This window comes from Trichoderma asperellum, chromosome 5 (genome assembly GCF_020647865.1).
Source record: "Trichoderma asperellum chromosome 5, complete sequence".
Taxonomy (NCBI): domain Eukaryota; kingdom Fungi; phylum Ascomycota; class Sordariomycetes; order Hypocreales; family Hypocreaceae; genus Trichoderma; species Trichoderma asperellum.
Genome location: NC_089419.1, coordinates 840,223 through 862,138, shown reverse-complemented (window position 1 = coordinate 862,138; position 21,916 = coordinate 840,223). Strand labels below are relative to the sequence as shown.

At 50.4% G+C, this 21,916-nt stretch overlaps 5 protein-coding genes across 5 annotated transcripts; 1 reads left to right on the top strand and 4 right to left on the bottom strand.

The window, feature by feature from the left end:
* Positions 1-128: 128 nt before the first annotated feature.
* On the bottom strand, positions 129-6,722 carry TrAFT101_008438 (uncharacterized protein). Its single transcript, XM_024903758.2, has 4 exons — positions 5,695-6,722; positions 5,575-5,623; positions 1,891-5,470; positions 129-1,811 (listed from the first exon to the last, which is right to left on the bottom strand). Exons 1-4 carry the CDS (start codon positions 6,115-6,117, stop codon positions 623-625), a joined length of 5,241 nt encoding a protein of 1,746 aa, XP_024762146.2. The 5' UTR covers positions 6,118-6,722; the 3' UTR covers positions 129-622.
* Positions 6,723-9,253: 2,531 nt separating this feature from the next.
* Positions 9,254-10,410, bottom strand: TrAFT101_008437 (uncharacterized protein; the record flags this gene model as incomplete). Its single annotated transcript, XM_024901853.2, has 2 exons — positions 9,254-10,101; positions 10,175-10,410. The coding sequence occupies 2 exons, from the start codon at positions 10,408-10,410 to the stop codon at positions 9,414-9,416; spliced, it is 924 nt and encodes a 307-aa protein (XP_024762147.2). The 3' UTR covers positions 9,254-9,413.
* Positions 10,411-11,843: 1,433 nt separating this feature from the next.
* Positions 11,844-12,062, bottom strand: TrAFT101_008436 (uncharacterized protein; the record flags this gene model as incomplete). The annotated part of the gene is made up of 1 exon (XM_066128331.1): positions 11,844-12,062. One exon carries the CDS (start codon positions 12,060-12,062, stop codon positions 11,844-11,846), a length of 219 nt encoding a protein of 72 aa, XP_065984449.1.
* A 241-nt stretch (positions 12,063-12,303) lies between these two features.
* TrAFT101_008435 (uncharacterized protein) lies at positions 12,304-14,172 on the bottom strand. Its single transcript, XM_024902470.2, has 2 exons — positions 13,983-14,172; positions 12,304-13,921 (listed from the first exon to the last, which is right to left on the bottom strand). Exons 1-2 carry the CDS (start codon positions 14,073-14,075, stop codon positions 12,503-12,505), a joined length of 1,512 nt encoding a protein of 503 aa, XP_024762149.2. The 5' UTR covers positions 14,076-14,172; the 3' UTR covers positions 12,304-12,502.
* Positions 14,173-14,343: 171 nt separating this feature from the next.
* Positions 14,344-16,199, top strand: FAL1 (RNA helicase). Its single transcript, XM_024910957.2, has 4 exons — positions 14,344-14,522; positions 14,625-15,665; positions 15,720-15,922; positions 15,983-16,199. The coding sequence occupies exons 1-3, from the start codon at positions 14,414-14,416 to the stop codon at positions 15,776-15,778; spliced, it is 1,209 nt and encodes a 402-aa protein (XP_024762150.1). The 5' UTR covers positions 14,344-14,413; the 3' UTR covers positions 15,779-15,922; positions 15,983-16,199.
* Positions 16,200-21,916: the final 5,717 nt, after the last annotated feature.

Here is a 21,916-nt window from a genome sequence, read left to right as displayed (position 1 = left end):
ACAGCAGCGTGCGGTGACTAAGCTCCATCAGGAATAATTACGCTGACATGAAAAACCGGTTCAAGCATGTGAAGAACGTTCTGTTAAGCTTCTTATACCAGTGTTACTTGTATGACATTCTAGTTTACCTCGGATCACACTTATTAATTAAATCTCCTATTTTTTTTTTATTATCCATCAGTAGTTTTGCTCCTACTTGATGAAACGCAATTAACACTATCAAATCGTAGCTAACTAGAAATTCCATTAATAGTATTTGCACACACGCGCATACACACATATTCTCCATCCCCTTGATGCGATGGCTTCATCTTTCCCAAAAGTATTTTAAGAAAAAAAAAAAAGGAAAAAAAAAAAAAAAAGCATTCCCGACCTCTCTTAAATGCGCCAAGGAGATAATTTTGTCAAAGGAAAAAAAAAAGTGAGAAGAAGGATGAAAAAACAAAAGCACACTCCGTCTTGGTATTACAAACACATAACAAGTCCCTTCCAGGCAGCACCAAGTACCAGAACTCCAGATCCCTCCCAAAGTTTGGAGAGGAGGTTTTTTCTCCTCTCTCAAAATAGTAATAAAAGGGTGAATTGAAGAAATGAAGCCTTCCCAATAATAAAATCAATCATACTACTCCCCGTCCAACATCGCATCCAGATTATTTCTCTCGCTTTCTAATAAGTCTGCTGTGACGGGTCCGTTCGTCATCGTGATATCTTTCTTCTTTTGATCTTCGTCTTCGTCTTGATTCGTCATTTCCTTGAACATTTGATCCACCTTGCTGTTGTCGTGTTTCATGCCTTCGTCCATATCGGCCGGTGTCATGGACCGCCCATGCACACTCATAGACCTCTGTCTATTGTTCCAGATATCGGGTCCCCACATCTTCTCGGCCTTCTCTCTGCCCAGCTCGGTGCGGGCAAAGATTTCAAGAGCTTTGCTTTTGTCTGCTTCCGTCTGTAGATCCATGTCGTCAATTTGGCCATGTAAAAGCCGGTCTTCGAGCGACATGGTCGAGTCGTCCGCTGCCAAGTGAGGACCTCCTGCTCTCAAGAAGCTAGGATGCAGATTACTGTCTGACTCTGCGGAACCCATCTTGACATCACTATCTGAAGGTGAGTGGGATTTCTCTTCAGGCTGTCCGTGCGAATTGGCCGAGATGCTCGGAGTTGCCGAATGAGACCCGCGAGAGAAGTACGCCGCTGGTCCATATGCCGAATTGTGCGGGTTAGGCACATTAGGCATAGCCGTCGGCGCCTGAGCTGCAGCGGCTGCCGCCTCTGCGTTCGCCGCCTTGCGTCGCAAACTATTGGCCTTGCCTTTCGCATGCTCTGGTAGGTCGTCCGGGTTATCGACCCCGTATTCAACAAGCATCTTCTGTAGCTTCGTAGGGCGAGGTTTGCGCGTGCTCAGGGAGACTTGCAGAATCGGCGGCGCTTCCGGCGCGACAGGACACCACTTGTGGAGCTCTTGACGGAAGAAATTGGTCTCGTACGATAGCAGAATCTCGGCGCCTTCCAGCTTTCGAAGGAAAAATCGCTGAGTTTCGGCCTCGGCTTCTGTCGAAAGAAGCGGGTTGCAGTACTGAGCAATCTTATCTCGGAAATTTTGCGCATTATCAATGATTTGCCGCAAAACTTCCTCTTCTTCCGGCTGAAATGGTAGGCCTGGTATCTCGTCGGCAAGGGCAGTGAGATCCTCCAGCTTAGGTCGAGCCGCGTCGCGAGGGATCTTCATTCTCCAGTCGCATATCGGGCAGGTATACTTGTCATCCTCCTTGACCTTGCCACGGGCAATCTTGAGACATTTGTAATGGTACCTGTGGGCAAAAATGCTACTTAGCTTTTTTTTTTTTTTTTCGCTCTCTTTCGAGGGGGGCACATATCGTCAGGACTTACCATTCATGGCATAATTCGCACTCAATCATCATACCAGCCTCAATCTTCCGACATATGCAAAACACCTGCCTTGATCGATCGTCCCACCTGCCTGATCCCGCCTCCGGGCTAGCTTCTCTCGATACAGGCTCTCCTGGAAGGCGTGGGGTGTCGTGGTCGGTGTCGAAGCAATCAGTGTTTCGCTCGAGGACGTGTTCTAAATGGCTTTTAAGAATATGCAATGGCGCATTCGATTTACCAAAGAGCTTTTTGCCCTTGCGCATCCAATCTTCATGGCGTTTTCTCTCATTCTCTAAATCGACGGTGCCAGTCGGCTTGGAATTGAGATCATCTAGCTTTCTAGTGATGTCGACAACTTCTGAGTACTTGGGTCGCTTTCTAAAATCGGGATCGCGGCACCGCTCGGTGAGGTCAATGATCTGGAGATGCGCCTCGCGCTGTTTGTGGAGTATCTGGTCGACAGCGGCCAAGGTCTCACGAGAAACAGGCAGGGAATTGGCTTGCACCTGCGCTCTGAGAGCCTCCAATTGAGAATAGTGAACAAATTCAGCGTGCGTAAGTTCTCGGGCCTTTGCTTCCCAAGCTTGGCCTGCAGCCAGCTTGTCATGGTAGTACTTCAAGTGGTCGTTGTAGTTGGGAATTTCGAGCCGCTTCCCTTCCTCAATGATTTCTTGTACATCCGTCATTCCGAGTAACACCGCACGGTTTGACCTAGCCTTCTCGTTCCAGCGTAGCTCTTCCAACCTCCGAGATAAAGCTTCTAGCTCTGGGGTATCAATATTGAAGCCGCGCCCCTCTTCGATCAACTCCTCGATTGTTTCAACTGGAGGAGGCACGTTCTGTTTCAGCGCGGCAGAGGCATTATCTTGGAACAGCTTCAAGGCGGTAGCGCGTTCCTGGAGTTGCGCAATCTCAGGACAGTCGAACCCGATGTGCTCTGCCTCTGCAAGCAGCCGGTAAATATTATCTACGTGGCGGATTTCTTTTTCCTTCTCTTTCGCGTCGTTATTGGCGCTTCCTCGGCGCCCAGTGTTTTGCCAAACTTTCTCATTCTTGCGGCGGTTCTGTTGCTTTCTAACAATGTAATTTGTAGCTTCCTCAACCCAGTCATTGCACCTGTCAACAAATTCTTTCAAAATAGGCAGAGAAGCAAGCTCATAGGGAATCTTTTCGCCTTCATGCAACAGAGCTCGCAGAGTCTTCAGAGACGGAGTGGCTTCCTCTTCCAGAAGCCTGTCATACTTCTCCTCCCACGCCTCGGGTGTATGTGCCTTGTCAGACGCCTTTTGATACACCAAAGTCATATCTTCATCGGTTTTACGGTAGATTAGCGTATGCTCCTCGCCCGCAAGCCGCTTCTCCTCCGGCATATCGCAGCAGGGATGGCTTCCCGCATGGAAAATACATAGGATTTTGCCCGAACGGTGGCACTTGAAACGAGACAGATATGCAAACGTCTTACAATAGCTGCAGCACTGCTCTTCCTCATCGTGAACATCAGTGTCGTCGATTTTGAACGAGAGCGGGCAAGCATCTTCGCTTCCCCCAGTGACCTTGCATCGATGAGGAGATACTTCGTTATGCTTTGCGAGGAATTCGTCTCTCTGTGCTCGCTCACGCTGGCGTATGCGATCGAGAGCTGGCGCGAGCCATTTTGCTGTTTGAATGGTCAGACCTGAAGATGCACTTCCCTCAGCAGCTGTCCACAACAGTTCATCGTGTGAAAAGCATGGTTGGCGGCGAAACTGCTGCAGTCTTTCGACTCCAGCCTGTCCAAATTTCTCCCAGTCACAGGGGGCAAAATTGACAGCTTCATTGAAGTTGAAGCCGTGGTTGAAGCCGGCGTGGTAAGCCTGAGGAAACGTGATGACCAGCTGACCAGCTCTCTGATCTAATGCGTAGACGCGTACGCCTGCCTTTTTCAACTGCTCGGGCGTGAGGAGTGTGACCAGCTGAAAGAGCAAGTCTGGCTGAGTCTCAAAGAGCTCTGGCACGGCTTCTTTCATGGCCGCCTCAAACTTCTCCGCATCTTCTCCAGGGATGCCATACCACGTCTTGGTCGCGCCCAAGTGTTGATAGTTTGCTGAGTAAGCATAGTGGTCCTCGTTATGCCAACAAAACGTCGAAAAAATCATGCCCACGTAAACCCAAGGCACGGTCATACCAGAGATGTCGGATTTAATATGTCTAAACAGACTGTCCGGGTGGAAAGGGAGAACGTTGAGATTCCATGGATCGGTGGCATATGGATTATTCGGATGCTTTTCGATAGTGGGAAAGCCGGAACCGTGCGTAGTGCAGTGGATGTCAGCGCCATATTCAACCTCGACAGTCTCTTCCAAGTCAGCCACCAGGCGCCAGAATTCTCTTTCGACGTCTTCCTCGGTGACCGGCCGGTGGCATTGGAGGGTCTCGTCAAAAGGCATCTTTTGCTCAAAATAGCCCTGCTTGAAGTCGTTTGCCTTTTGTTGAAATTGCTTCAATGAGTACAGGCCGCCCTCTTCAAAGCCAAACTGGCCATCTCCCACCAGGCATCGTGGGCAGTTCCACTCAGCGTCGGGTTTGCGCTTCAACGGGGGATCGAGACAAGGGCCGTGGTACGCATGGTCACAGGACTCGCAAACAAGCAAAGGGCCGCTGTCTTCGCCCCGTCCACAGTTTTCGCATTTTCCTCCGGCGGCCGCGCCCTCTTCCCGAGGGATTCGTGGAGCAGACGGGCGAAACACGGTCATGTGCGACCCGGCTACCGTAGGCACGTTGTCCTTCTTGAGGCGCTTACTACTACGCCGGCTTGCGTTGTCAGCATCATCTCTGTCGGTATCCGCCTCCTTCTTGATAGCATCTGCCGGGCTCCCAGTGCTCAATTGACGCTTCAGCGCAGCAGCTGAGCTGAGACTAGATGGTCGAGCTTCGGGGGTGTTTCTCGCAGAAGTGGCAGGACTGTCGTAACGTTTAGGGTCTGGTGTGTAACTCTTGTTCTCGCCATTGGTAGGACGATTTACACTAGTAAATCCCGAATTGACTGCCGTGAAACCGCCGCTGGTGTTAATAGCCGTAAATCCACCAGAGGCAGGAGCTGCCTGCGGTGCATCGGTCATGGGCGTATCTCGATCCACCTCCTTTTTGTTACCAACGCTGTTCTGGAGGGCATCGGATGCTTGCCGAGCGGGCGAGGCTCCTCGGACACTGCTCGGGGTGTTGGCAGAGGATCGCTTGATTGGTGTCTGTGCGGGGCTCGGTGTCAATGGGCCGCCGTACTCCTGTTCAAGCTGCTGGTGTACTCCAGGTTTTGCCAGGCGCAGATACTCTTCGTAGGGGCAGAGCCACCGTTGGAAGGAATTCTTAAGAGAAGTCGACAGGGATGACATGATTTTGCCACTGTATCCAAGATCTCTTCCAATCTCGGCCCATTTCTTCAGCTTACACACCTTGTCAAATCCGCCTCTAGATTCGACAGCTTTTTTCAAGCGATACAGATCAAGTGGTTTTTTGTCGACATATGGTAAGCGATGCAGGTTGTTTCCCTGCTGCTTATGAAACTTGGCAAGGCCATCTAGATACGTAAGATTGGCTCGCGTGCCTGAAGTAATGAAAAAATTAATATAAGCAAAACTGACTCCCAGGCTCTTCTTTTTCCCTCTTTTCGACGTTGGGAGAGAGATTGTATATAGTAGAGAAACTCACTGCCTTCAACAGAATTTAATTCTTGTTTTCGTGTCCGAAAGTGGAATTTCTGTCAATCTGTCAGTCATTGCATCATCGCGCACGCAGCTAGCCCAGAGTATCGGTGCAAAAAATGCGTACCTCGGTGTCAATTGCGAATTCAGGATTCCATGAATCCGGCGGAATAATCTTGCAAATGCCATATTGGGATGCCTCTGGAGCGATTTTATTGATAAACTGCAGGGGGTCACGCCAATCGTCCTCCGTCGGGCAGTAGGTCGGGGCTTCTGAGATGCCATGTGGTCGTGTTTTCTTCTTGAGCGGCTCTCGTACCGCTGTAGGCTGGCCGCGTCTCTCGACCGAGGTCAGATCCAATGGCGCGCTGACCATGGAGCTCAGTGGCACGGGTGGGTTCGAGGGGTGGTAGCCGTTGGAGTTGACCTTGTGTTTCGGCTTCGAGGATGAAGGGGTCGCAGACGACCCAATCGCAGGCGAGCTGCGCGAACTCGCATTGGCACTGCTGGTGACAGCCGCCGCGGCGCTGAGGGAGGCATTCGGTGCCATGGCGCAAACGGAATCCCGGCGCTGAGAATTCGGAGGTGGCAGGCGTGGTTGAGAGCAGGCGCAGTCGTTGATATTGTTCTCGTTCGATATGGGGAGGGAAGGGTCGGCCAGAGAGGCTCATATAAGGAAACACCTATCGTGAGGGCACAATCCGCATCGCATCATGTATGCGAGGGACTATAACGTCTGAGGATCACCAAATCGAGGCGTGATCAAAGGCAGGCCGTGTAGTTGTCCTCTGTCTGAGCTGACACTGAGAAAATAAAAAAGAAGAAAATAATAATAAAAAAAGAGGCGAATCGTGGCTCGACTAACAGAGGATGAGTACTTGGTGTCGGAGAGGGAAAGACGGTTATTTTTTTTTTAACACAAGTGGTCAAGCACAGTTGGAACATGGAACATGGCGCCAAGTCCCAACTAACACGAAGAGCAGTAGAGCGCACGCCGCGGGAGAGACATACATATAGGACACAAACAGCGCTGGAGCGTTTGTATTATAGAGCCACAGAGGACGATTCGACGTCAGGGCCAAGGGAGCCGCAGAAGCAGAGAGCCAGTAACGGTGATGCGAGTTCTGCGAGTCTCGTTGGCCCTTTGGGTGGTGCAGATGCCGGAGCGAGATTAGCTTTGGAGAGTGGGAGGCGCACGAGTGGGAATATGGGTCGAGGCTTCCGGCGAGAAGGTGCGCAGGACGTTCCTGGCGAGAGCGATGCAGAGAGAGCGTCGAAGGGACCTCGAGCGGCTGGAGCACCGTGCTCGTTCCGGTACCAAGTACCTTGCAGTGCTGGCGCGAGCTGCTCCAGGCCAGGTACTGGGAACATGGCCACGGCGAGCTGCTAGTACTTGCCCTGCCGAGCGAGCTGCTGCCAGTGCAAGTACTTGGTATGTGCAGCGTACCGGTACAAGTAATACGGCTCAGTACCTCTGCAATGCGCTGCAGCCAGCCCCGGCAGGAAGTAGCCCGCCAGCCAGATGGTCCGTGTGGGTGGGCCCAGCCATCAGGCAGCCAATGGACGGTTGCTGATTCGATGGATCCCAGGCGCCTTCTAACTGGGCAAGTACCGCTGCTACGCCGTATGCGGCCTATTGCTCTGCGTCTGGCCTGAGAGCGTGGTACGGAGTACATTGAGCAACAACTTTATACGGGCAAGGCGTTCCGCGTGCTCTTGCGGCGACAAGTACCGAGAACCTGCGGAGACTACCAGTGGCTCCCGACCAGGCTCCCTCAGCCCCGGAGGCTCCCTGTCGCGTCCAGTACTCGGTACCTTGCCTGCTTGGAGGCGGCGCGGTACCTGTACTTTATATCCGTGCTCCGAATTAGAGTCCCTTCTGCATGATGGAGCCTGCCATTGATGGAGTGCGTCCAGGCGGGCTCTTGAGGACCTTTTGGCTCGCTGTGCGGACGATCCGGTGCCCTCAGATGCTCCTCTTTTCGCTGCGTCTCTCTCGCTCTCGGGCCCGCTGCAGTGCTCCCACCGGAGGCACCGACCCCGACAAAACAGCGCGACGAGGCAGAAGAGGCAGCGCACAGCACGGAGGGGCGTGACATGTCCAGGGAGACAGCCTCGAGCCAGATGTAGATGATTCTTGACGACTGCATTTTCCCGGTAGCGTCAATGTAGATAAACATAAACATCTACTGCATTTGACTTTTCTTGCTTTTTTTTCTCTTTCGCTCTTTTTTTTCTCTTTTGCGGCGTTTACAATGGCGCCCCAGACGGCGATGGAGAAGCTGTAGGTACAAGTACAATATCGACCATGCAAGTGACACGCCCCACTGAAGACGACATCCGGCCGGCCTGGCTTCTAGCAGTTCTTTTGCTGAGCCGCCTGTTTGCTCGCAGCCTCCCGCTATTTTTTATGCCCGAGGCTATCACTAGCAGTGTAATTTTGCAAATAGAAGAAATTTATGTAGGTTGCGCTAGCAAGAAGGCGACTAACTATTGCATTAGCTTCTTTTTAGTTTTCATAGCCCGTCAAGCGCATTGCATGTGTTGCGATTACTGCGTCGCCAATATCGAATTTTGTTAAGTAGACAGGAGATAATTACCTAAATACAGCTAATGGCTTGCAGCCTGGGTATAAGACAACTAGAGAGAAAAAGAGAAAACGTTATCTGCATCGAGAAGCTGTCTGGCGCAATAGAGGCGACACGACAATTCAAATGCTTATCTGTAGCGACACAATACCGAGTTTCCGGAAGCACGTCGGTCGCGTGTCGAGTCAGTCAGCCGTCAAATCCTTCGGTATTCAAGGAAAAGCCCATCAGCAATGGGCGCAGTTCTGCCATAAAACAGGAAAAGGAGAAAGACGCGGATATCATCGTCGCTTCCACAGGTAATCAATCGAAAAAGTCAGAGTCGTTCGATTTAACCACACACCAGTAACATCTGCTCATACTACTACTCATATATGCTCCGACTACTTTAGTCTCCCTTTCGCAGCTGCTGACCACGCCGCGCCCATGATTTTTTTTCCCTCCTCAGCTAGAGGGACACATCTGATATGAGTGGTTGCACCGACAAGGGTGAGGCCCATGGTGGGCAGCTACCGAGCCAATCAGGCACCGGTGAGGTTGAATGGCCGTGTCCACAACCAGTAACCGGCGCAGCAGCCTCATGCAGCAGGATCATTTCAGTGCAGCGATGAGACACATGCTGGTCCACGCGGGATGAATAATAAATGACAGCAACAGACAAGAAGATGAGCTTACTAAAGCAAAGGGGTAGCACTCGGCTCGTGCCACTGCAAATATCCTGCATTGGCCCAAATACATGTGCACAACGCTCAATACCTGCACCCGCACCAAAGGTATGATAGTAGCACTATTCATACATGTATGTACCTCCTACGCCAAATGCACCAGAGCCATTAAAGGAGGTCTCGTGTCTCGTGACGGCCGCTTTTCACGCGCCTTGCCTGTTTCTTTCATTGTTCCGAGCCCAGATTACCGAACCCGCGATCCGCGACTTTGGGGCGCTGGCAAAAAAAAATCCCCCACTGACCGTTGGTGCCGTCATCACCCCACCATCAACATGAAGACTGGTTGAGGCACAAGCGAAGCGCAAATCTGCCTGGATCATGGTCAATGATCATCAGGAACATAATGTACATACCTACTTAGGTACTAAAGTATCTGCATGCAATGTATACGTCAATGGCTTCTATGGTAGGTATTAAATGCCATTAAAAGAAGGCAAAATAAGAGTCCAAAACACACGCAACCCAAAATCTATACATACTTTCGCCAATAACGCCCAGCTCGAGAAGCTCCGGAAAACACCCAATTGGCTCTGTCACGATTCCTTCGCAGCCAGCCTCTTCTTCTTCCTCAGCAGCTTCTCCACCTCGCCAGGTCCGCGTGTCCGTAGACTCAGCTCCTTAATCATGTCTCCCCATCGTATCTTGCCGCCACATGATGGGCATTCGCAGCTGTTTGGCAGAATCGCTGTGGGGTCATCATCGCTGGCCAAGGCACGCTTGCTCCAGCAGTCAAGGTGCCCCATTGCCTCGCAGCCATCGTTGGGGCACACTGCATATAAACCTTGGTCAGACTCCATTTCCTCATGGCAGTGAATACATTGGCCCTGTTTCTCGAATAATACGGTGTTGTGAGCCTTTTCTATGTACTCCTTCATCGGCCAGTAGTCCAGTGGCAAAGAGTGAATACCCCTTGATGTCGTCGACTGGTCATCCGCGGATGCGCCAAGATCGCTGAATACCTCCAGCCCGGCTCGAGCAGGAGTCTTGCTTGTTATTAGTCGGTCCACCCAGGCCTCGTGTGCGTCTTTGCTAAAGAAGTGCACGTTTAATGGCCATCTTGCGAAGCTTGGTACACTTGTGAGAAGATGGAGGTTGGGGATAATGGAGTCAAGAGCATGCGGCGACCGTGCTGGCATGCCATTCTTCTTCCTCCGAGTTGCCACTGTAATACGGTCTTCTTTTGGTATATGAAGTGTGAGATGCGGGTTGTTGAGCGCCCATCTTGTAAAATAAATATCAGCACATGAGGCGACCCCTTGAGATGCAGGATATTCAGGCTTTCCTAAACACGTACTCAAACTTCAAGGCTGCTACCGAGCTCGGGAATCCGGTGACAAGCACAATCATCTCCCAGGGGCGAAGACTCTCGCGCGACGTTCGCACCGCGCCGCCTTTGGCCTCTCCATTATGCTGTTTGAGCCGTCTTGGTGGATTTGGCGTGGATCCTACATATATCGATCTGCTTCTCACCGTGGAACGCAAGACGTAAACAGCATACAAAGCAGGCAGAGGCTTGGCCAGGGTTGGCATGCCTATTCTTTCCACTGTATGAGATCCAGAAGGATCTCTCAGTGATAGCACTGATTTCGGGTATGCTATGCTAATGCAGGGTAAAGGATTGCTAGTAGTATCGAGGCGCGCTCCGTGCGTTTGCTCTAGGATAGCTAAAGTATGATGACTAAGCATATTCATCCAACGCAAAAAACAAATCGTATCAAATGTGAGAGAGTCGTTATAGATTTTAGAGTTTTGAATACTAGTAAATAAAAGCCTGCGGATAGAACCTACATCTAGCGCAATCTAAATTTTAAATACCGTTGTCTGCATGCCACCTATAGTGCGGATGCTCGTCGCGTTTATGCTGTACCCGTAGAGAAGTGCGTGACAATAAGCCAAGCGTGCTTCTTCTTTAAACTGTAGCGAATTAATCACTCTGTGGAGCTTGGTAATTATGCAGTTTCAGGCCATACAAAACGCTATTAATTGCTCGCTCGATCATGTCTTTTAGTTTGCAAGAGTGTGCATATGAATTGCTCAGGGTGTACCAGACTGGCTCTGGAATCCCCAGTAGAATCGACCTCACCTGCTGTATGCTTCGGTCAGAGCACGAATCTAGAAGTTGATGCTGATTAATTTTGTGCTTGTCCATTGTTTTGATGAGGCAACCGAGAAGTATAGCTGAGCATTCAAAACTGCAGCCTTTGCTACCATTCACAAGGTCATCGCGCAAGTTGTCTAGGTTGTGTAAAACACCCTGCAGCCAGCCTCTTCGTTTCTGCTCAATGGCATCTGCATCATAAATTAGCCTATCCCCATTTTATAAGAGTTGCCCTCATACCTAATATGGCATGCGGTACCGGCAAGCACATAGTCTCCATCGAGCCTTGACACCCGCTCATTGCTAACACAGTCATCTTTTCGAATATCGAAGCGTTCGAAAAGACCCATGACACGAATAGCCAAATCATGGATTCTCGACCGTATGAGTCCGGCAGCTTGGATCTGAGCTTATCCATCCAAATGCGGACAAAGAATTCAGTTATCTCGTAACACTTGTAATAATCTACAAGAATGGAAAATATTGCCAATGTATCCAGGTCAACAGATTGCGGCACCTTCCCATGACGACCATGGATAATGTTCATTAGGAGGAGGAGCACCTCTGTGTTCCATTCCGTTGCCGAAATCTCATGACACAGCTGTACTTCCGTATCATACCTCTCTCTCTCTTCTATTTTGGCAATTTTTTTGGGCCTCTCGACGAGATTAATGCTCTCTTCCCAGCCTCCAGCTAGCATAGCTTTGAAAACAGGCGACGCGAGGCTCAAGTGCCGCGAAGAGAGTCGAAATTGCACCGCTTCAAGCTCACTATCTTTCTGCATTAGCTCAAAGCTTCCAAATAACTGCTTATTCGGCATCGTTTCCACAGCGTTTTCGCCATCGCCAGCAACAGGTTAGACTGCTTACTCGGTCGCGTTAGGTTCGTCCAAGCCAGCCATAGGCTCGCCAGGTTCGGGCTTATGCTCAAGCTTGACGCTTCCATGAGTAATATTTCCAGGCTCTTGTACATCGGCTGGTTTAGCTGGCGTGGATAAGCCCCAGACAAGTCTCTGTAGGTTTGGGTGTCGGAGCGTTAGCAACACGTCGCCATCCGGATCCAGTTCAAAATATTGCCTCTGCATGTTGTGGTTGAGTAAAGCAAAAATTCGGAGATGGAAACGGTGCGCAAAACAAGTGAGAGGCGCGGCAAGGCTTAGCAATATTGTTGTTGACACAATGCGAAAAAACCTCTGTACCAAGTCTCTAGTCGGATTGAACATGCAAGGGGCTAGAAAGATGTAGGGGTCTGAAAAGACTGGTCATACAAAGTGAATCACACACACATTTGAGCTGTTAGAATTTTTCTTATATGCTATTCTTAGGTTAAATTTGTGTGCCTGTACAATTTCCTTTTCCCTTTTCCTTCTGTTTCTTAACCAAGGCTTTCTTTAGACAGCATTTATCGCATTCTTCCTATTATACTATAATTGCCTATAGATACGTATGTAGTTCCAAACAAGTTGTCCCTTATAATCCCGAATTGTTTTCTCCACAAACTCCCGAATGATTATACATGTAAGAATTAAAGCAGACCCTGCTTCTGTAAATCGTAGTAGACCTTCTCCGGCATGACGTTTCCTTCGCCGTCCTCCATCTGCACGACGCTGCCGTCATCAATCTTACCCCTCCTCTTCTCCTTCTGGATCTTCTCCCAGAGTCTCATCGCCTCATCAATGCCCGTGATATCTCTGAATAAGCTGGTGTTTGCGATGCCCAGACACTTCAGGCCATACACGTGGCGCGCCTCGTTGAAATGCTTGTCGAATGCACGTCTGCCCATGTAAACAAAGTTTCCACAGATTTCACAAGGAAATTCCACGCCCAGTCCGTGTAATCGATAGAGCCAGAAGGGAATGGGTTTTCCGTCCCATGCCAAGGGAAGTTTGAGAGGATTGTAAATCTTTTCCTCGCCGTCTTCTCCTTCGCCATCGCCTTCTTCTGCTGGCTCATGCCGTGTCTCAGTCACATTGAGGAGGTTATCCAACTCCTGCTGGCGTTCTCTTTCTGTCATGCCCTGTTTACGCTCAACGTTGACACGGGTATCGCTTCGCTCAGTGCTCATGGCGCTAGCCAACCGTTTGACTCTGTATTCACGCTCTGCCACCGCTCGCTCTTTTAGCCTAGTCGCAGAGACGGCCCCTTTCCCGGATCCGTTTGTGTCGGGTTTGGACTCTTCTTGCCGTCGGCTTCGCTGCTCGGCGGCCTTGATGTGCTTTCGTCCCGTGAGATGGTTCTTATAGACGTTTTCGTTGCTGAATTCTTTCTCGCAGTCATCGCACCATATAGCATCTCCCGTTCGCTGTTTGGTTGAATTGGATGCTCCCTGCTCTAGACTCCATCCCTCCACTTCATCCTTGGCCCAAACTTCTTCAAACTCCTGGTCGAAAGTCTGCATGATCTTGTCCACGTTCTCCAGAGGCCGAGTTCGTCGCATGAATGACTCAAGATAGCCACTTAAATCACCGACATATTGGAAATATTGATCTGTCAGTTTCTCGTTTCGCTTAACACCTGCGAAGCCAGGAGCAAAGTTATCAAACAGCTCCAGATACTGCAGATATGTCAAACGCTTTACGTTTGGCAAATTTAGAAAAGCTTCGTGGCAGGTGTTCAGATCAAAGAATCTTCCATAAGCCTCTTCGCCTGAGAAAAGAGAGTCGACAATGGACGGTAAGGGCTCTGATGGATCGCCATGTCTTGATAACTTGTAGCGCTGCTCGGAGTTCTCTGCTTGCTCGTTGGGGTATCTTGCGTGATGGTCTCGAACGTCTTTCCACTGGCGATAAAACTCTTCAAAGGGGTCTCCACTGCCAATCTGCTGGATCTCTTGCGCCCTGTTGCCGGATTCGTCCTTGTAGATGTTTAGCAGATTCTGGGATTGCGCTTGGATCTGGTCCAATAGCTGTGCGACTTCGTGATCGCGGTTGAGTCTGTCGCGGATCTGCACCAGGATGCATCATTAGCTACGAAGAACTGAAGCCACGGGTTGGGAGAGAGCTCACATGCTTGGGGTCCTCACGGATGCGATCCGCAATGCCCTGTTCGAGGCGCTCCAGGTCCTCATGAATGTATCGCTGTTCTTCCAAAACCAACATCTTGTGCCTGTTTCACTCTGGAAAGAGTGAGTGGTAGAAAAGAGAAGAAGCCGGCGCGAATACCAAGAAAGAATCGCTGCCAATCCAGATATCAGACAGGCTGGTGGTAGCGTTATGACTCCATAAAAAAACACCAAAGCAGGTCGCGTTTTGGAGAGCCGGGGGCAAAAGCGGCTTATCAATATTGCCGGAGTATTACCGCCGCTAGAATCGTTATCGATCGAGCCAAAGTTTTAGAGCCCAGATTCCCCAACTGCTAACCCGACTTCATCCCAAAGCTGCCGACAGGTTCAGCAGAATATTTTATCCTTCATCACACCAGTACACATATTCGCATCATGGCTGAAGGCGCTGGAGGAATTGACCGCAAGGCGGATGAGAGGATGGAATTCTCCACCTCCAAAGAAGTGACGGTGCATCCGACCTTTGAAGCAATGTCGCTGAAAGGTAACTGACCAACCGCTACTGCTTCTGCTTCTGCTTCTGCTGCTGCTGGCATTGTGAGCATTGTATCGCTCATGTAAAGTCATGCTGACGAGAAACCTCCAGAGAACCTTCTTCGCGGCATTTACGCTTACGGCTACGAATCACCATCCGCCGTTCAGTCGCGAGCCATTGTCCAGATCTGCAAGGGACGCGACACAATCGCACAGGCCCAGTCTGGTACCGGCAAAACGGCCACCTTCTCGATTAGCATGCTGCAAGTTATTGACACGGCCGTGCGCGAGACTCAAGCCCTTGTTCTGTCCCCCACTCGAGAATTGGCCACCCAGATCCAATCGGTCGTCATGGCTCTGGGCGATTACATGAATGTGCAATGCCACGCCTGTATCGGAGGCACCAACGTTGGAGAGGATATTCGAAAGCTGGATTACGGCCAGCACATTGTATCAGGCACACCTGGACGAGTTGCGGATATGATTCGACGACGCCATCTTAGAACGAGGCACATCAAGATGTTGATCCTGGATGAAGCAGACGAGCTCCTTAACAAGGGATTCCGAGAGCAAATTTATGATGTCTACCGTTATCTACCACCAGCGACTCAGGTTGTGGTCGTCAGTGCCACCCTCCCCTACGATGTCCTCGACATGACCACCAAGTTCATGACCGACCCCGTCCGAATTCTCGTCAAGCGAGACGAACTTACGCTTGAAGGTTTGAAGCAATATTTTATCGCTGTGGAGAAGGAAGACTGGAAATTCGATACGCTGTGTGATCTTTACGATACGCTCACCATTACCCAAGCCGTCATCTTCTGCAACACTCGCCGGAAGGTCGACTGGCTCACGGACAAGATGCGCGAGGCAAACTTTACTGTTAGCTCCATGCATGGTGATATGCCTCAAAAGGAGCGTGATAGCATCATGCAAGATTTCAGACAGGGTAACAGCCGAGTGCTCATCTCGACAGATGTCTGGGCACGTGGTATCGACGTTCAGCAAGTCAGTCTAGTTATCAACTACGACTTGCCTAGTAACCGAGAGAACTATATCCACCGAATTGGCCGTAGCGGACGGTTTGGTCGCAAGGGTGTAGCCATCAACTTTGTGACGACAGAGGACGTACGCATCCTCCGAGACATTGAGTGTACGTTCCCGGCCCCCCACATTTTTCCATTTGACAGCAACTAACATGACTCAGTGTACTACTCAACTCAAATTGACGAGATGCCGATGAACGTCGCAGATCTCATTGCGTAATCCACTCTCCTTGTCACACAGGAAAGATGCATAAGGGAAAAGTATAACTGCGGGCGCAACGTAATTGGGGCAAATGCAGAGCCGAGGATTAGGGGCATGCCCGGCTCTTTAATTGTGGAGGAAAGGGGTAGCAAGTTTAATCAGGTGAGCAACATTCCTCCTCGTGACATTCTGATGATTTCGCTAACCATCTTGAATGCGTAGATTGGTATTTTTTTTTTTTTTTTGAACCGAGTCGTGTTTGGATGATGGCTATGGATTTCATTCGGAGCATGATCCTGCAATTGTCACCGAGTAACAGATGTATCATTCAATAAAAGCTCAAAAGAAACACGCCATATTGGTAACTCGTTGAACTGAGTCGTGGCTGCACTCGTAGTGTTCTCATCACAGCTTTGTGCTTCGATTATGTATAATGGCCTATTGATGCCGTGAAAGGTCATCAGCAGTGATTTGCGATGCCCTTGCCAAGGGATAAATAGCCCAAGTACTTCAACAACACCCATGAAGAGACATTGAGACAATACATGATCTATAACTTTTAGACGGTATCCAAATCAAAGAAGATGGGGTTATGGTTGGCCAGTCTTATGCCTAATCTAGCTGCCAGCATGGCATTGGTCAGATTACTGCTCGTTCTTGAGAAAAGCTGGACATGCCGAATTCGCCAATATATTGTAGGCGGAGGATATTATTGATACATGTCTGCTTCGAAGATAGGGAAAATCGCCGTGAAGGGGCAATAAATAGCATTATCTAGTTCATCAATAGATATAGCCTTTGGGAAACTTTAAACTGCTGTGAAGGAGACAAAAGTTCCGTGCATAAAGGGCTGACTCTGCAGACCAAAAAGGCTAATGAGAGGTTGGGAGCAGCCAATCAAGCGATATTATCTACCATAGATGAAGGCCTCGAGGAGGGTTAAAAATGCTGTGAAGATCAGAGCAGAGCCCCATGCACGGTCAGAGACTCAAATCCAGCTCAAAAGCATTACCGAGTCATGAAATTACATACCAGGTGCATGATTTGCCGCATCGCTCTCATTTAGTCGGCGTGTGAAGCGATAACGTATGTCAGTGGTGTCTCTTCATCAGATGCAATCAAAGAAACCTTTCATATAGAAAGCCAGAGGTAACTACTAGAAATAGAAAGCGAATACTAATGAGATGCTATTAAAACCGCTGCCAATGAATCGTCAAAAGAACCAATATCCTTGCCATTCTCGGCAATGAATAGCAAGGATTAATGACTCCTTGGCATCATCATCAGCTGTCAGTGCCATCTGCCTCCAGATTCCCACTTGCGGAGAACAGCTACTAATATTATACTTGAACCTTGCAATTGATCTCAGCCAAATGAGATATGTGTGATTAGAACCACGGGAGAAGGGGGGAAGAAGAAGCCCTTTGCGTTACAAGAGATTGAGAGATTGCATGTACGTCATAAAGCTAGAGACGTAGATAGAGAGCTCTTGCAAAAGTACCGCTGCATCTGGCATGTGATATAGACTAATTGCTCTTATATCTGGGTTCAATTAGTGGTAGCACGTTTCTATTTTCCTATTTTTCAAGTGCTGATAAAGAATTTCGTAATCATCGGTTCCATGGGCGTGTATTTGGCATGTTGCTTCGATTCAGAGTGGGCGTACTACCTACTAATATTAGCAGGTATGATCTCAGTCACAAGGTAATACCTAGATAAGGTAGGTGTATCGAGAGTCTTCCGTGAGTAATCATTACTATAATCTTGACATTGATTTAAAATTAGCACCTTTTTATAGTCTTCCATGTCAAAAGGTCATTAATCCTTCTGGTGGTAGCTTTAAAGAGGCATGTGATGTTGTGTCGATACACGCATTCGTAGGCGCAACTACTACTAGTCAAAGCTCATTTCCCTGCTTTACACCACATTTCGCATCCTACACCACTGCAATAGAATAGCACAAGCCAACACAACTAATTTCCAAAAGTTCAGATTATACTCACCACCAAGAATAGGCTTCGTAGGCTGAATTGTGCTCGCGCGTAACGTGGCAAGGCGATATTTCGCAAATTCGGGATCGGCTCCCGGGTAGCGAGAGTTCACAGTCTCCAGTGCACCAACTCCTTATTACGGCACCGTTGATGCTAATCTTAATCAACCAACTGCGACATTGCATAGCACAACATGTGGTCACACGACATGAGTCCAATGATACTTGTCTTGGAAAAGAAAGAGATCAGACAGCCTGCGGATGAAATAATGGGCGCCTATCTCGGGATTGTGTACGGCACGTGCAGCGCGAATGGAGGTGACAATGGTGCTACATCTCATTTCACAGATCCGGCAGATTCGAAATGAAACATGCATCTTGGTGTGAGACATGCTGTAGTACTGCTACACCATTCTGTTCTGTGGTGTGTAGCACTGGCTGCAGTAATAGGTACCCGCGTGCAACGTCGTTTTAAATGACGACTACTACTCTGCACTGCCGCGTATCATTCCTGACTTGAGCCTCAATTGGAGAATGCATGGCGCGCGCTATATCGCACAGGCCCAAGTTTATTCGCTACCATGGCCGGTTTGCTGGGTCCCGAGGCGGCAAACGGTAACTTTTCCCGCTGCCTCCATGCTCCAGATCACACCAAGCCTCGTGGGAAAGGGCTGAAAGATGAGTCTTGATTTGGGTGAGGTACGTACTTTCTGCTTCGTGTTAGTAGGTAGCACCTTACCTGGCAATAGTAGTAGTAGTCATAGTATTGCTCTGTTCACATTCACTTGAAGCCATTTCCCCCATATAGTTGTAGGGGCGGATTGCAGTAGTGTGAGTTATGCCCAGCAACTGTGCGGAATAATTCATACGCCAAGCCTGAACTCGCTCGCCCAAATGTTGAGAAATGGGAATGACAAATGAAGAGCATAACATCTGCTGCTTTAAGCCTTACCGAGTGAAATCCCACCCTGCGGAGCTTCTTGACAAAGAACGGATACCGAGATTTGTTTCGCCGGGTGGGTAAGGGCAGCCCCTCTCCTTACGGGGACTCGGGATGGCTCGCCGTCGCAATGTAGTGTATAAAAAAGATCCATGGACACGTGAAAGTGGAAATAGGAAACAGGCAGAGAGCGAGATCAACAACACAAAAGAGGCTGGGAAACGCCCCCCTGGGCTGGGTCTGGTTGTTTGAAGGAGACGGGAGGCAACACTGCCAAAACGTTTGACAGGTCAAATTCTTGCACTGATTGACATGAGCCGTCCAGCGTAGCATGCTTGTGGTGCTCCTGTTACAACTGCACGGAGTTCCAGAGGGTCATCTTGATATACTGTACAGGATCGCTTCCGCGGAATGTAAGCCAGTGCAGTGCAGGAGCTTAGGTACATACAGTATCTAGTCTGTATGCCTGCTCACTTGTTTGTCGCCCAACGTCGACTTCTGCATCGGCGAATTTGCTAATGTGGGCCGCGAGGTTGCATCCTGATTAATGTGCATATATTAAAGATTTCCATCAACGGAGCAGGCTCCGGGTTGCTGGGAGAGGATGCCAGCACGGCCACGAACCTGCCAACACGCAGCTACTCCGTATCAAGAGGAAGCAGACGAGGTCGCTTTCGTTGGTTTTGCTTGTTTGGGCCTAGGCAGCCTGTAGCTCTTGTAGGTTAATATCCGCGGTCCTGCTAGTACAAGTAGAGCATGGTGCAGTTCAGGACAGGTTCGCTCGGTGTCATGCTCCGTTGTGGCTCTTTTCGGGTCGGGACATGTGAGAGAGCCCGAGCTGCGACAGGGCCGGTCTGCGTGCTCATTACTCGTTCTGATGGTGTCAGGAGCTGAGAATGGGGGCTGGCTGTGGCAATGATGTTGGCGGCCAGCTGCAACGGCCATCAACGAAGAGAGCAGAGAGCAGCAATCCCGAACTGAGGGCTGGAACAAGCCTGCACGCTCTGTGAAATGGCATCATTTCCCGGGATGGTCTTCCTGAATTAGGTAGGACCCATATTTGACGCTGTGGATATTGCAGTACAGCATCCCATCCCATCTCAAGGGTATCAAACAATCGCCAAGAAAGGTGCACCGGCGACGCAATTGCAGCGAGATAAAAGAGATAAAACGCGTACTGCCTGCAATGCCGCGCAGCTAATTGGCCGTTTCCTGTTTTTGACTGCACAATCAAGCGCGGGAGACGTCCAAGTGATGGTTCGATGTTTCTGGCCCGGGATCCTTGCCATGCGTTTTGAAACGGGAGCCCATTGTGACAGGTCCCTCTGCCCGGTATAAAGCCTGATCGGAAAAACTCTTTTATCGCCTAAAGCCAGCCTGTCCAGATTGAGAAGCCCTTGCCCTGGGGTCAAAACAGGGCCACAGCAAGGTGCTATCTAGGCAGTAGGTACTGTATGCTCTGGGTGCACCATGTACATACTGTGCTATATGAGCATCACCATCCACTGGCCGGGGGAAAGCAGCATATTGGTGCTAGCACACGGCGGTGGTATGATGTTGATTGCATGACAGGACACAAGAGACGAAAAGGCCCATCTCGAGCCCGCCTGTCTTTGCTCGAAGCATCCAATCCGGCCTGGCGTGTCACAACATGGATGAGCCGCACCAAGGAGGCACAAATTAAAAGGCGCTGTACTCTGTAGCTGCTGGATACGGGGTGGTGATGAGATGAGGATCGCAGACAGGCAGCAGCCAAAGACAGCCTAGCCCGAGGAAAATAAAATGATGGTTACGACGGTACCTACAGTAGCACACCGTGCTAAGGTACCTGTGCGATTCCGAGGTCTCTGCCGCGCGGCCCCGGGTTGCTGCATGGTCCCTGCGCGGTCGCTGTGGGCGGCGGGTTGGCAGCGCGCCACGACAGTCGGTACAAGGAGCATACCTGGCCGGTACGGCCTCGGGAACGAGGTACGAGCACATCCGCGTGGTAGCATCTCACTTCCGGAATGTACATCCGTACCTGCAGCGCCGGAGACAGGGATGCGAATTGCTCGGCCATGAGCTCCCCCCCCCCTCGCCCTTGATTCTGGTCTCTTCTCTTTTTCTGTGGTCTCGTCTCAGTGGTTGGAGGGGTGTCCAAAACTGGTTGCCAGCCGAGGGAGGGATGGATAAAGAGAAGAGTGAAAACTCTGAATTCGCCTGTACTTCCCTGTACGGCATGGCTGACATTGGACGAATTGGTGCAGCTGCAGTGCTGCAGTGCTGCATCAGCACGTGCGGATTTGGTTCCATGTTCTGCTCTGCTCTGTTCCGCTCAGCTCAGCTCAGCTCAGCTTAGTTCATCCCATCTCTGCAGCAGAAGTGTGTGCATCAGTGCTTTCTGCAGCGTCCGCTTACAGTATAAAGGTGAATCGCAGCTGATCGCCAGGCCATCGCCAATCGGCACGACGACCGCCCGTCAAAGGGCTAAAAAACAGCACCGCGTGTGCCTGGCGCTTGGCCTAGGGGGCGCTTGGACTGCGCTGCACTGCCCGAAATCTCTCCAAGCGCTGGGGCCGTCCAGCGGCCATCTCGCCACGCTCTCCAGGCCAAGCTCAAGCCCATTAGCCTGGGTGTGCCTGTGCCTGTGCCTGTGCCTGTGTCTGTACTGCTGCACTGTAGCTGCGGTCCCCATGGCCTTCTCTTTCACCCTGGTCGGCAAACCATCGAGAGCCACTGCGCAGAGAGAAAAAACTCTCCCCGCCGGCCTCTATTGGGTTGGCGGTCCGAGTCCCCAGCCGCATGGAAGCGCGAGAAGGGGCCCGAGTCTGTCCAAGCGGCGTCCGGGATGCTCACCCCTGGCCGGCGTCTTTTTGGTCTTTGGGGAGCCACTCAAGGTTGCCCGCACCGCTGGCTCTCTCCACGCCGAGAGGCCACTAAATAAGTGGCGACGGGTCAATTCAGGGAGCACGAGCACATCCAGGGCCTGTGGTGATGCCGTCAGGGTTTTTTTGCGGAGTCCCGCACACTCTGCCGAAGAGAAGGCAGCACTTTTCGACTCTGCATGCGTCACTACTTGGTCATCACATAGCCATTGTTTACGGTGGGTATGACATACAGCGAGGTGCCATAAGCCGCAGGCGTTCGTACGAGTGCTCTGCAGGTGAGGTGAGGTGAGGTGAGATTGATGCGGTTCACGTTACGTTATGCTAGCGAGATAAGGCTCTTGGACTGACTGCAGCTCAGC

Bases quoted from the DNA above. Each gene is read 5' to 3' on its own strand.
- TrAFT101_008438 (XM_024903758.2), bottom strand. From the start codon at position 6,117: ATGGCACCGAATGCCTCCCTCAGCGCCGCGGCGGCTGTCACCAGCAGT. The intron at 5,471-5,574 runs GTGAGTTTCTCT...TCATTACTTCAG, and splicing joins ATTAAATTCTGTTGAAGGCA to GCACGCGAGCCAATCTTACG. The intron at 1,812-1,890 runs GTAAGTCCTGAC...TTTTGCCCACAG, and splicing joins TGCGAATTATGCCATGAATG to GTACCATTACAAATGTCTCA.
- TrAFT101_008435 (XM_024902470.2), bottom strand. From the start codon at position 14,075: ATGTTGGTTTTGGAAGAACAGCGATACATTCATGAGGACCTGGAGCGC. The intron at 13,922-13,982 runs GTGAGCTCTCTC...ATCCTGGTGCAG, and splicing joins TCCGTGAGGACCCCAAGCAT to ATCCGCGACAGACTCAACCG.
- FAL1 (XM_024910957.2), top strand. From the start codon at position 14,414: ATGGCTGAAGGCGCTGGAGGAATTGACCGCAAGGCGGATGAGAGGATG. The intron at 14,523-14,624 runs GTAACTGACCAA...AGAAACCTCCAG, and splicing joins TGAAGCAATGTCGCTGAAAG to AGAACCTTCTTCGCGGCATT. The intron at 15,666-15,719 runs GTACGTTCCCGG...AACATGACTCAG, and splicing joins CATCCTCCGAGACATTGAGT to TGTACTACTCAACTCAAATT.